Genomic DNA, 12327 nt, shown 5'->3' with positions numbered 1-12327 from the left:
CACATGTGATTGTGTGTCCGTGCCTCTGAGTCTGTGACTGTGTGTGTGTGTGTGTGTGTGTGTGATGGTTGTGGAAAGTGTAAAGGCTTCCTGGAAGAAACGACCTCTGGACTGAGTCTCAAGGGATGACCAGGAGGAGGACTGCCTATTAAACGGATGGTGGGCAGGGGGGCAGGTGGGGATGGAATTGCCAGGTGTGTGCAGGGGCCAGGTTCAGGGAAGTGAAACCCAGTTGATTGGCATGACTGAGCAAGAAAGATGGGCTCGATGCGTGCATGAGGGTCTGATCGTGCCGGACCCTGGGGAGCTATGAAGGCTGTAAGCAGGGGAAGGAGTCTTGTGTTAGAAAGGTGGGCTGGCATAGGACCCTGTCACCCCAGCCCTCGGCAGCACACACACACCAGGAGGTCATGTCTCCCTGGGGTGGAGCCAATAGGCTCTGAGGTCACTCACCTGGGTTCTAGGTCCAGTCCCGCCGCAGTGTGAGGCGGGCAGATTCCTTCCCCTGTGGGTCCCTCAGTTCACCTACTGTGCACAAGCACCTCCAATGTGCCCCCAGGGCAGCCAGTGCTGCCGCTCGCCCCCAGCTTACAGATGGGCAAACTGAGCCGTTTGTCCAGGGAGAAGCCAGGACTCAGCCTCAGGTCTGGTCAGCACGGGCTCAGGCATGTCCGGCCACAGGATGGTGACCCCTTTGGCTTCCTCCAGGATGGCAAAAGACCCAGTTTGAGCAACAGCCTGGCTGACCCCTTCTCCGTTTCTCTGAGACTCAGAGAGGGGAGGCGACTTGCCCATCATCACCCAGCAAGGCAGGGCAGCTGGTGGACCCCAGGCTTCTCTGATGGCAAAGCCCATGCTCTTCAGCACCTAGTAGGTACTTTAGAGTCAAGAGACTTTTAAAAATGCCTTGGGCATGTCGGAAGAGAAGGAAGCTGAGGCCTGGGTGACAGAGTCTGCATTTCCCAGCAGGAATTGGCACAGAATGGATGCTTGATATAGATATTTAAGACCTGAAGACCCACTGTGTGCAGCTGTGCCACAAGCCTTAAGTCCACTGTTATCTCATTTGGTCCTACCCTGGCTCATGGGTTGCCCCATTTTACAGAGGGGAAAACTGAGGCTCAGAAAGATTGAGTCTTGGGCTGAGGTTGCACCGGCAGCAACAGTAACAATAGCTGATGGTATTTTCGGTGCTTGCTATGTCCCAAAGCACTTTACACATTCACCTAGAGCACCCTATGGAGTAGAATACCTTAATTTTGTCACATGGTGGATGAGGAAATTGGTTTTGAGGTTAAGCCACTTGCCAAGATGACTCGGGTACACACTGGTGGAACACCGCTCTGCGCCTCACATGTGATGGACCCCTGGGTGCCCACCTCTGGCTTCAGGCTGCTCACCCTCCACTCCAGTTGCATCCCCCAGTTAACTGCAGCATTGATTTCCCGTCATCAACTAAACAAAATCAGCCAATGGTCACTGCACTCCTCAAGTCCCAGGTGCTGGCCTGTGTGAGTAGCTAGAACCTGACATCTAACCCTCAGCCCCTGTTAAAACCCAGATCCCAGCCAGAACTGCCGCCACTGTGCCCGTCAAGTGGGCTGCCTTGACAGGTAGTGAGCACCCCATCACTGGGAGAATCCAAGCAGCGCTGCCATGGAGGAAAGTTCCTACTCAGGTGAGAGAACTATCTGAAGCTGACCCTGGCCAAATCAAGAACTCTGACCTCCTATTTTCCACCCAGGAGAGGAGTGGGGCTCCAAGGTCCCTATTTGAAATGAAGAGTGATTTTTTAGCAAAAGCCCAGCAAGGGAAGGGAGGTGAGCCCTGACTGGGGTTCGTGGCACAGAGCCAGGCAGACAAAGGAAGCTTCAGGCCACTCCCTTCCCTGACTCAACACCCTCAAGACCGAAAAAAAAAAAAAAAAAAAAAAAAACCCAGCTCCAGCTGGGGCACGGGGGAGCCCGTTAGACCGACAACCATATGAAGGGGACTCAGAACAAGTGGAATCCAACACAATGACTCCTCACAGCCGGGCTGAGGGGAGGGGACCCAGGCCTGCAATGGGGCAGCAAGGTAGAGTTCTGGGGGAGCCCGGAGGGGGTGAGGGAAGAGTTTGGATTTGGGGAAGAACTGAGACCCAGTGTCTGGTGTTTAGGGAATAGGCCTCGGGGTGAGGGCTGGGGGTGGGGGGCCAGGGACCCGGGGGGCCCGGGAAGGAGGACCCAGTCTTCCTGAGCTGGTGTGGGGTGCCAGCATCGGGGGCAGACGGGTAGCTGAACCCATATAAGGGAGAAGGGGCACAGGTCGGCCAACTGAGGAGGGGGGTCTGTGGAGAATGGGGGAGCTCAGCTCCTGGCCCCCAGACCCATCTCTCTGGACAGTGACCTGGCACCACGTCAGGCTTGCTGGCTGCTGGAGTGTGGGCAGAAGGAGCAGCCGTCTTTGGGCTGGACTGGCAGAGGGACAGACTCAGAGATGCAGAGACGGACAAAGATGGGGGGTGGTGGCGATCGCTGACGGACATGAAAGCAGCATGTGGGTAAAATGTCCAGAGGAGGCTGGGGGGTCCACTGAGGCCCTCTGCTCCACTGTGGAGCTCTGGACGAGCTCCTAGGACTCTGGGTGATGGGACGTCCGGCCGAGCCGGAGCCTAGCCTCACCCTGCACTCCCTGTTGCTCCCCGTATTCCTGGCAGAATTCACGAAATTTTCCAGAAGGCGGAGGCCGTGCTGCTCTAGGGGAACGCAGCTGGCCCTGCTGGCGCTGGTGACGACGGCGCTATGGGCCGGGCTGCTGACTCTGCTTCTCTTGTGGCGTGAGGACACCCCTAACCCCCGAGACCCCATCTCATGTTCCCTCCCAGACCCCCACTCTCAGGTCCTGGGGAGCCCAATTTCTCTCATCTCCCCACCTTGGGACACTTCCCACCCCAAACCTCCATCTCCAGCTGGCAGGTGGGGTGTGGATGGATGGGAACACCCGAAATATATCCTTTCTCTCCTCTCCTCTCCCTCATCCACCCCCTCTCCCATGCTCCAGACTGGGAAAACGCACGAAATCTAAAACAGCTGGAGGAGACCGCTGCCCTGAATGGTATGGAGGGGCTGAGAGGGGAGGTGTGGGGGAGCAGAGGGGCAGAAACCAGGCTCTTGTCTTGCTTCTGCCACTGACTGGTGTGGGATGACAAAGTCTGGGCTCCAGGGTCTCTCCCAGGATCTAAGGGTCAGTCTATGCTCACCCGGGGAGGTGGGGTGGGGGATGAAAACCCAGAGACTCTTGGAGGGGAGGGTCTGAGCTGTGCCTAATGGAACTGATACCTACCTGCTCTGTACCTCAGCTTCCACACCTGTAAAACAGGCATCGTGTTAGTGCTAAGAGGCAAGAAAAAAAAAAAAAAAAAAACTTTTGAAGAGCTCAGAACTGAGTCCAGCGAGCTTTTGAGAAATGCCTGCTGCTTTTGCATCTCGTTCTGGGTGGCAGAAGGGTACACAGGTTCACTGGACTCTTGCCTGCACTTTCCTGAGTACGGGCAGACCTCAGACATATCAAGGGCTTGGTTCCACAATAAAGCCAATGTCACAATAAAGGAAGCCACAGGAATATTTTGGTTTCTCAGTATATATAGAAGTTATGATTACATGATACTGTGGTCTGTTAAATGTGTAATAACATTAGGTCTAAAAAAAAAGTGTACATACCTTAATGTAAAAATACCTTCTTGCTAAAAAAATTGCTGATCATCATCTGAGCCTTCAGCGAGTCGTAATCTTTTTTGCTGGTGGAGGGTTTTATTCTGAGATGACAGCAATTTAGTCTTATCTTCAGTGAAAGTGTTAGTCACTCAGTCATGTCCGACTCTTTGCAACCCCATGGACTGTAGCCGGCCAAGCTCCTCTGTCTATGGAATTCTCCAGGTAAGAATACTGGAATGGGTTGCCATTCCCTTCTGCAGGGGATCTTCCCAACCCAGGGATTGAACCTGGGTCTCCTGCTGCTTCTGCATTGCAGGCAGACTCTTTACCGTCTTTACTCTTCCCACCAGGGAAGCCCATCTTCAGGTTCCCCTTCTAATTCAAGTTCTCTCGCTGTTTCCATTGCATCTGTAGTGACTTCTTCCATTGAAGTCTTGAACCCTCTTGAGGGCTGGAATCAACTCCTCCCAAATTCCCGTTAACGCTGATAGCTTGACTCTTCCTATGAATCACACTTGCTCTTCATGTCGTTCGGAGTGGCGAATCCTCTCCAGGAGGTTTTCACTATCTGTGGCCGCTTGGTGTGCTTAGTCGCTCAGTCATGTCCGACTCTTTGTGATCCCTTGGCCTGTAGCCTGCCAGGCTCCTCTGTGCATGGGGATGACCAGGCAAGAATACTGGAGTGGGTTACCATGCCCTCCTCCAGGGCATATTCCCAACCCTCAGGGATCGAACCCAGGTCTCCTGCAAGGGGAGGATTCTTAACCGTCTGGGCCACCTAGTCTTACGAAATGGCAGCTCTAGTCTTATGAAATGTATTTCTTAAAGAATAAGACTTGAAAGTCAAAATGCCTCCTTGATCTATGGGTCGTGGCGTGGATGCTGGTTAGCAGGCATGAAAGCAACATGAATCTCCTTGTCTGTCTCCATCAGATTTCTTGCATGGCCGGATACATTGCCAATGAGCAGTCATATTTTGAAAGGATCTTTCTTCTCTAAGCAGTAGGTCTCAACAGTGGGCTTAAAATACCCAGTAAAGCGTGTTGTAAACAGGTGTGCTGTCATCCAGGCTTTGCTGTTCCATTTATAGACCATGAGCTGAGTAGATTTAGCATAGTTCTTAAGGGCCCCAGGATTTTCAGAATGTTAAATGAGTACTGGCTTCAACTGAAAGTCACCAGCTGCATTAGCCCCTAACAAGAGTCAACCTATCCTTGGATGCTTTTAAAAAAAATTATTTATTTATTGGCTGCTCTGGGTCTTCACTGCTGCACGCAGGCTTTCTCTACCTTTGGAGAATGGGGGCTTCTCTTGTCGTGGGGCTCAGGCTCTAAGGCGTGCAAGCTCAGTGGTTGTAGTAGCTTTGTTGCTCTGAGGCATGTGGGATCTCCCTGGACCAGGGATTGAACTCATGTCCCCTGCATTGGTAGGCTGATTCTTAACCACTGGACCACAGGGAAGTTCCATCCTCTGAAGCTTTGATGCCAGGCATTGACTTTTCCTTTCCAGCTATGAAAGATGGCATCTTCTTCCAATACAAGGCTATTTCATCTACAACAAAAATCTCTTGTTTAGTGTAGCCACCTTCATGAATTAGCTAGATCTTCTGGAGAACCAGCTGAAGCTTCTACACCAGCATTGGTTACTTTCCCCTTGCTCTTTCATGTAATGGGGGCGGCCTCTTTCCTTAAACCTCATGAACCAACTTCTGCAGGCTGAACACTTTTCTTCTGCAACTTCCTCACCTCTCTCAGCTGAGAGTTAGGGCCTTGCTCTAGAGAAGGCTTTGTTGTTGTTCAGTCACTAAGTCCTGTCCAACTCTTTGCAACCTCATGGACTGCAGCACACCAGACTTCCCTGTTCTTCACTATTTCCCAGACTTTGTTCAAATTCAAGTCCATTGAGTTGGTGATGCCATCTCAACCATCTCATCCTCTGCCGCCCCCTTCTCCTCTTGCCCTCAATCTTTTCCAGCATCAGGTTCTTTTACAATGAGTTGGCTGTTTGCATCAGCTTCAGCATCAGCATCAGTCCTTCCAATGAATATTTAGGGTTGATTTACTTTAGTATTGACTGGTTTGACCTCCTTGCAGTCCAAGGAACTCTCAAGTCTTTTCCAGCACCACAATTCAAAAGCATCAGTTCTATGGCGCTCAGGCTTCTTTGGCTTTGACTTCATGAAATGTTGTGGCTGATTTGATCTTCTCTCCAGATCACGAAAACTTTCTCAGTATTAGCTATGAGGCTATTTCACTTCCACATCATTTGTGTCTTTATTGGAGTAGCATTCTTAATTTCCTCCGAGAACATTTCCTTTGCATTCACCACTCAGCTAACTGTTCAGCACAAAAGGCTTAGCTTTTGGTCTGTTTCAGCCTTCCAGGTGCCTTCCTCACTGAACTTCATCATTCCTAGCTTTTAATTTAAAGTGAGTGACATGTGACTCTTCCTTTCACTTGAACACTTGGAGGCTGCTGTAGGGATATTCATTGACTTCATTTCAGTATTGTTGTGTCTCAGGGGATAGGGAGGCCCCAAAAGAGGGACAGAGATGGGGGAACCGCTGGTCAGTGAAGCAGTCAGAACAGACAGAGCACTCATCAATTAAGTTCACCATAATGGGCATGGTTCCTGGTGCCCTAAAACCATTATCAGAGTGACATCAAAGATCACTGACCACAGACCATCATAACAGAGACAGCCAGAATGAAGAAGTTTGAAAAATTGCGAGAGTTACCAAAATGTGACACTGAAACAGGAAGGGAGCAAAAGAAGCTGGGAAAATGGCATTCACAGACTTTTCCTGTGGTCGCCACAGACCTTTGTCTTGTAAAACATGTGTTAGCTGCCAAGAGAAATAAAAGCAGATCTGCTTGTACTCGTGTCCTTGGAATTAAGAACAATTTTTAATTGCTTTTAAATTAAGCAACAGCTGCGGTCATCCAGATGATGTGTTGGGGGTCTGTGCACTTGGGATGGGGTGGGGGGTGATTCGCCAGCCTGCGCTCCTAGCTCAACAGGTCTTCTCTCCCCCTGCTCCAGTCTCTCAGGTGTCCAAAGACTTGGAAAGACAAAAGGGTGACCAGATGGCCCAGAAATCCCAGGGTGAGTGAGCTGAGCTTGGGGTCTAAGGAGGATGGATGAACATGTGGACACAGGGCTCCAGCCCTCCATGAGTTGCAAAATGGGCAGGTGACTCTAAAGACTCAGGCGAGGAGACCACGCTGGTGGCGGGGTTGGGGGGTGGAGAGTGGGAGAGGAGGTGTCAGGAAGGGACTACTGGGGGGTGAGTCTGAGAATTTGCTTACCACTGAGCCCCTCCCCTGCAACCAGCTGCCCAGATGATGCAGGACATGGAACGAATCCAAACTGAACAGAAGAGAATGGAATCTCAGGGTGAGAGCTGGGGGCGGGGCGGGGTGGGGTGTGGCCTTGGGTTCTAGAGCTAAGGCAGGGCTGTGCAGCTCGGGGGCATCATCCCTGACACCAGCCCTGCCCCCGCCACCACTCCCATCAGAGTCTGAGCTCTCCTGGAACCTGGATGGTCTTCGAGCTGACCTGAGTGACCTGAAGTCCCGCGGTGAGCAGCTGGGGAGGAACAGGGGGGTAGGGGGCAGGGAGGTATGCCTGGATCTGTGCCCTGTCCCTCCGCAAATTAAAAACAAACACTTTGACTCCTACCCCCCTACCCCTGACCCAACCACTCAAGGCTTGAATGAGATGCGTCAGGCCTTAGATTCACTGGGAAGACTCCAAGAGGAGGTGGGAAAGTTGTGGATCGAGCTACGCGCGGCCAACGGTGAGCATGCACCTCTGTGGGGTGTGGGGGGGGGGGGGGGCTTGTTGGCTCATGCAAGAGACCTTGGGTGCGACCTGTTCCAGCCTGCAGTAGAGGTGTGGGCATGACAGTGTGGATGGGTGTGTGCTCGTGTGAGTGGCTGGACCCACATGGGGACACTAGAGAAAACCCTTTCTGATTCCAGCAGCTCCCCTCCACTGACCTGGGTGGAGGCTTCCAAGCTTTTTCCTCCTCCAGGTAAAGATGTTGAGCATTCACCAAAAATGGGTTCTCTTTACTGATCTCACCTCTGCCCATCTCCACTCAGGAGAGGGTCGTGGGTAGGAGGCCCTCAGCCACAGCCCTCGCGGAGGACTGTCTGACCCAGCCAGGGGGCAAAAGGGGGAGTAACCTCGCAGCAGTGCGGACCAGGGAAACCGTGGGGGTCTTCCCAGGGGTGACAATGAGAGAGATGATGTTGGCAGTCCTGAGGGTCATAGGGGTGGTCCCAGCAAAGTGCAGAAAGTGTTCAATCACTGTGCCTGGAACCTGGGGTGGAAGCTGGGGGTTCCTGCCTGAAGACCCACCCCCTCGCCCCTCTGGGAAGCCCCTGCTGGGTCAAAGAAGAGGAAGGATCTCTGCTCTGTGTGGAGTCCTGTCCCCTGGGACCTGGGGTGGCTGTGGGAATCCCAGCAAGAAACCCCGCCGTGCCCTTCCCCCTACACCGTAACCTGGATCTCATTCGTTTTGACCCGACTCCCTCCCCCAAAATCTGACCCCATGGCCTGGGTTCTGAGCCCAGCTCAGTGGCTGTCTCTCCATGATCATGTGACCCAGAGCCAGGGCATCATCCCCCAAAGTTATCTTGAAGGAACAGAGATGCCCTCGTCTGTTTTAACGCTGTTCCCCGCCCCCCCTGCGCCCCCCCCCCACCGAGGGCTGACTTCTGGTTACAGTCTGATGTGTGGGAAGTCTCCCCAGGGCTCTTCAGAGTTCGGTGGACCCACGGCTCTTTAGAAAAATTCCACCCAAGCTATGGAGCCCTCCATAACTTCACTCTAAGAAAATCTCATTTAAATAACCAGAGAGTCAGTCCAGTAAGTGTGGTTTTAACCTCCCAACTGGCAGTGCTGGCTGAGAGTTTCCTTGGGGTTGGGGCAAGGAAAGAAAGACCACGGTGGTCCCTGATGGAGATCGTCAGGACCCAGCCCTCCAATCTTCTCCTACCCCACCCCCACCACAGACTCCCCTGACCAACTAGAAGAAAATCATCTCAATTTCCCAGAAAGTCACCAAGAGTGCTGGTTGGGGGGTGATGGCCATGATGGTGGCGAGGGCTACTGTCGGGGGCAGCTGTTGGTGGGGATGGTAGTGGGGAAAGTGATGCTGGCGGTCTTGGCCTCCTCGTGCCGTTGGCACTGGAGACTAAGATGTGGCTGGCTTGGCACTGGCTGTGGAGTGGGTGGTGGAGAGATGCTGCTGGCCATTGTGGGTATCTGTGGTGGGGGTGCTGGTGATCACGATGTTCCTGACAGTTGTGGGGGGTGGTGTGTGCTGATGGTGGTGGTGGCTGAGGTGCCCCTGCCGTGGAGATGGTCTCACATGTACATCAACATGGGAGCTCCAGGGAAGGAGACTTTCTGTTAGGCCCTGGGGTTGATCTGCTTTTCAGCCCAGCCCCCAGGAGAGATGCTGCCACCCACTTTGTCTGTGGTATCCACGGCACCCGCCATTGCGCTCTCCACGGTACCCAACACAGCATCCACCTTGGTACCCACGACAACAACATCCACTACAGCACCCACCATGGTGCCCAGCACCACGGCAACTACGACAGCAACCACCATGGTGCCCACCACAGCGTCCCCCCTCAGCCTCTCCTCCACCCCAGGCTCTGTGTGCAACACGTGCCCCGAGGCATGGATCTATTTCCAAAAGAAGTGCTACTACTTCGGGGAGGGTGCCAAGAAATGGATCCAGGCCCGGTACGCCTGCGAAAATCTGCACGGGCGGCTGGTTAGCATCCACAGCCCAGAGGAGCAGGTGGGCCTGGGTTCTGCAGGGGAGGTGGCAGATTCCCACCCCTATCTCCTGTGGGGTGAGGGCGGGGGAACCCAGGGACGTCTCCCCAGCCCTCCAGCCCTATCCTCCTCCCCAGGACTTCCTGACCAAACGCGCCAACTGGAGGGGCTCCTGGATTGGCCTTCGGGACCTGGACATTGAGGGGGAGTTTATCTGGATGGACAACCAGCCCCTGGACTATAGGTGAAGATGGGGGGAATGTAGAGGAGGGGAGGGGAGCCTTTCTGTCTTGGGAGAGGAGGGTTTTGGGGTGTATGTGCCTTGGGGAGCTTCTGGATGGAACCCAAGGGAGATGGTCAGGGTTTGGATTCAGACTAGACTCAGGGGAGGGAGGGTGGTATCTCCAGGCTGCTGGGAGTTGTGATGGGAATCCAGTGATGGGGTGGGGAGGGCCCAGGGGACCCTTCCTCCTTCCTCATCCTCTGACCTGAAGCCTTTCTGCTCCAGCAACTGGCAGCCAGGGGAGCCCAACGACGCAGGCCAGGGTGAGAACTGTGTGATGATGCTGGGCTCTGGGAAGTGGAATGACGCCTTCTGTGGAAGCGAACTTCATGGCTGGGTTTGTGACCGGCTGGCCACGTGCTGAGCGTTGGCCTGCCACCTTGGCCCTGGGTGCCCCTGCCCACCCTCCAGCTGCACCCTTCTGCATCACTCCTCCACCTTGAACACGGGAACAGCCCAACCCACAGCAAGACCCTGAGGACCCCCAGCAAGCAGAAGCAGCAGGCTCATTCCCGTGTCCCCACCAACATCCCCGAGGGCCCGTCCCTTGCCTCTCAGCCCAGCGGGCCGTCACCACTGGCCTGCCCTCAAGTGCTCGGAGTTCCCAATCTGAGAATCCCCTGCCCTCCAGTTTGGAGGCTAGAAGCCCCCTTCCCTTTGGGGCACAGCGCCTAGCAGCCCAGCCTTCCAGGGAGCAGCAGGGAACACCTGAGACCCCAGCGTGCCTCCTCCATCCCCAGCTCACCCTCTCCTGATACAGACCCATATCCTGGCCCCAGAGGACAGAGACCTCAGCTCAGGCAGCCAATGCTCCCCCACCACCCACCTGCATCATGCCCTCTCCTTGGGGCCTTGCTGGCTCTGGTCTGCAGGTGTGGAACAGGGATGCTGGGAGTTGTAGAACTTGGTGCCCGGCGCCACCTCTGAGTACCAGGAACTGAAGTGGCATGGATAGTTCCCCTGTTTTTTTTTTTTCCTACTTCATTATAAGAAGCATTTACTAGGCAGGGCCTGAAGATGAAGACTCAGGTCTGATGGAGCAGAGAACACCCCTAGACGTCTACTCAAGAATATTGCAGGGCAAGGCAGTGGACTGCCGTGAACGTAGTTCTCAGTCCAGAATAGGGCCTAGTACACAGAAGGCTGGAGAAGCTCATGGGGGAGGTGGACAGGTCACCCGGAGGCCTGTTTGGGTCCTCAGCTGCCGGCCCCACCCCCATGCAGGGTCTAGGAGGCCGGGGCAGCACCAACCCCAGATTTGACATGGTCAGCCCCACACCTCTGGGGGGCCATGGAGGGAGGCAGACTAGGATCTTAGAATGCCCCTGGTTAAGCACCTCACCTGCCCACCCCGTTTCTCATCTAGAAAAGGAAGAGCCAGACACACTCATGTGATTCTCGGGCCCACTCGAGAAAGAGGAGATCCACAATGGGCCACCCAGAATCCTAAGAGTCAAGGGCTAGGCTAAGCACCAGCCACACGTTTGGAGCCTATGGAGGGTTCCCTGGGGCCCAGAATAGGGTGGGGACAAAGCTGACCCCTTGAGTGAAACATGGGCTAGAACCGCCATTCAGCTGTTCGCTCTCCCTGGCACCACCCTGAGATTTTTCTCTCCCCCAAACCCTTCCTCAGAACTCTGGGCCAGCGCACAGCTGCCTACCCAACCTCTCCTCATGGGAACTCAGGCTTCTGCCTCCGGGCTGCTCAGGTCGACAGGGCGTCACCCTCGCCACCTCTTTCTCTCACCAACCCCCTCCCAAACCCATCAGAAAGAGCCAAGGCCCCAGTCAAGCCACATTCAGAATCCCCTCCCCTCTCACCAACTCCTGCTTCAGCCTTGGTGCAGGCCCCCTCCTTGCTCACCCAGGTCTTCCTCTTCACTGCCCTAAGACCCCCAGAAGTTTCCTTCCAGCTCAGGGAAAAAGCCAGAGTCCCACAGGCTTCTTTCTGATCGTGTGGACCCCTCCTGCAGGCTGTATCGCCCCAGGTTCTCCTCCGCCAGCATCCTCGCTGCTCCTTCAACATTTAGGCTAACTCCCACCACAGGGCCTTTGCACATGCTCCTCCCACCTCCCTCCCATTTAAAAGGACACCTCCTGACTCCCCATCCCTTCTGCCCCACTGTGTTTTTGTACCAAAGCCTCTTCTCCTTTCAGCAGGTTGTGTAAGTTACTGATCTGTTTCAGGTTAGCAAGGGCCTTTGTTTTGTTCTCAGCTGTGTCCCTAGAGCCTGGCACAGAGTAGACACTCAATAAATATGGGTTGAATTAAATTGACATGCGACTTGCTCTCAGCACCTGCTTCGGGGGGCTGTGAAACAAAGGATGCTGCCTGCCTTCCTCACCAAGGATTGGTGCTGGGTTCATCGTCCTCACTCCACTCCCCTCCATCTGGGGGCTTCAGTCCCGAGCATCCGAAGTCAGAGCCCCTGTGATGGGAGCCTGCAGGACTGGGCTGCTAGTTCGTTCCCTGCATCCTTCCCTTGCCCTTAACAGGTACCTGGCCCCACAATCCTTCAGCTTGTCCCAAACCTTCTCCCTTTGTCCCGA

General features: G+C 54.4%; 1 protein-coding gene and 1 pseudogene across 1 annotated transcript; one reads left to right on the top strand and one right to left on the bottom strand.

Moving 5' to 3' along the window:
* The first annotated feature begins 1949 nt into the window (after positions 1–1949).
* Positions 1950–12327, top strand: FCER2 (Fc epsilon receptor II). Its single transcript, XM_055566619.1, has 10 exons — positions 1950–2076; positions 2699–2818; positions 3043–3096; positions 6738–6800; positions 7029–7091; positions 7213–7275; positions 7405–7494; positions 9365–9516; positions 9632–9738; positions 10003–12327. The coding sequence occupies exons 1-10, from the start codon at positions 2019–2021 to the stop codon at positions 10139–10141; spliced, it is 909 nt and encodes a 302-aa protein (XP_055422594.1). The 5' UTR covers positions 1950–2018; the 3' UTR covers positions 10142–12327.
* Positions 4030–6185, bottom strand: LOC129641244 (tigger transposable element-derived protein 1-like; annotated as a pseudogene).

This window comes from Bubalus kerabau, chromosome 1 (genome assembly GCF_029407905.1).
Source record: "Bubalus kerabau isolate K-KA32 ecotype Philippines breed swamp buffalo chromosome 1, PCC_UOA_SB_1v2, whole genome shotgun sequence".
In the NCBI taxonomy this organism is placed as follows: domain Eukaryota; kingdom Metazoa; phylum Chordata; class Mammalia; order Artiodactyla; family Bovidae; genus Bubalus; species Bubalus kerabau.
This window is presented reverse-complemented; position numbering and strand designations above follow the sequence as displayed.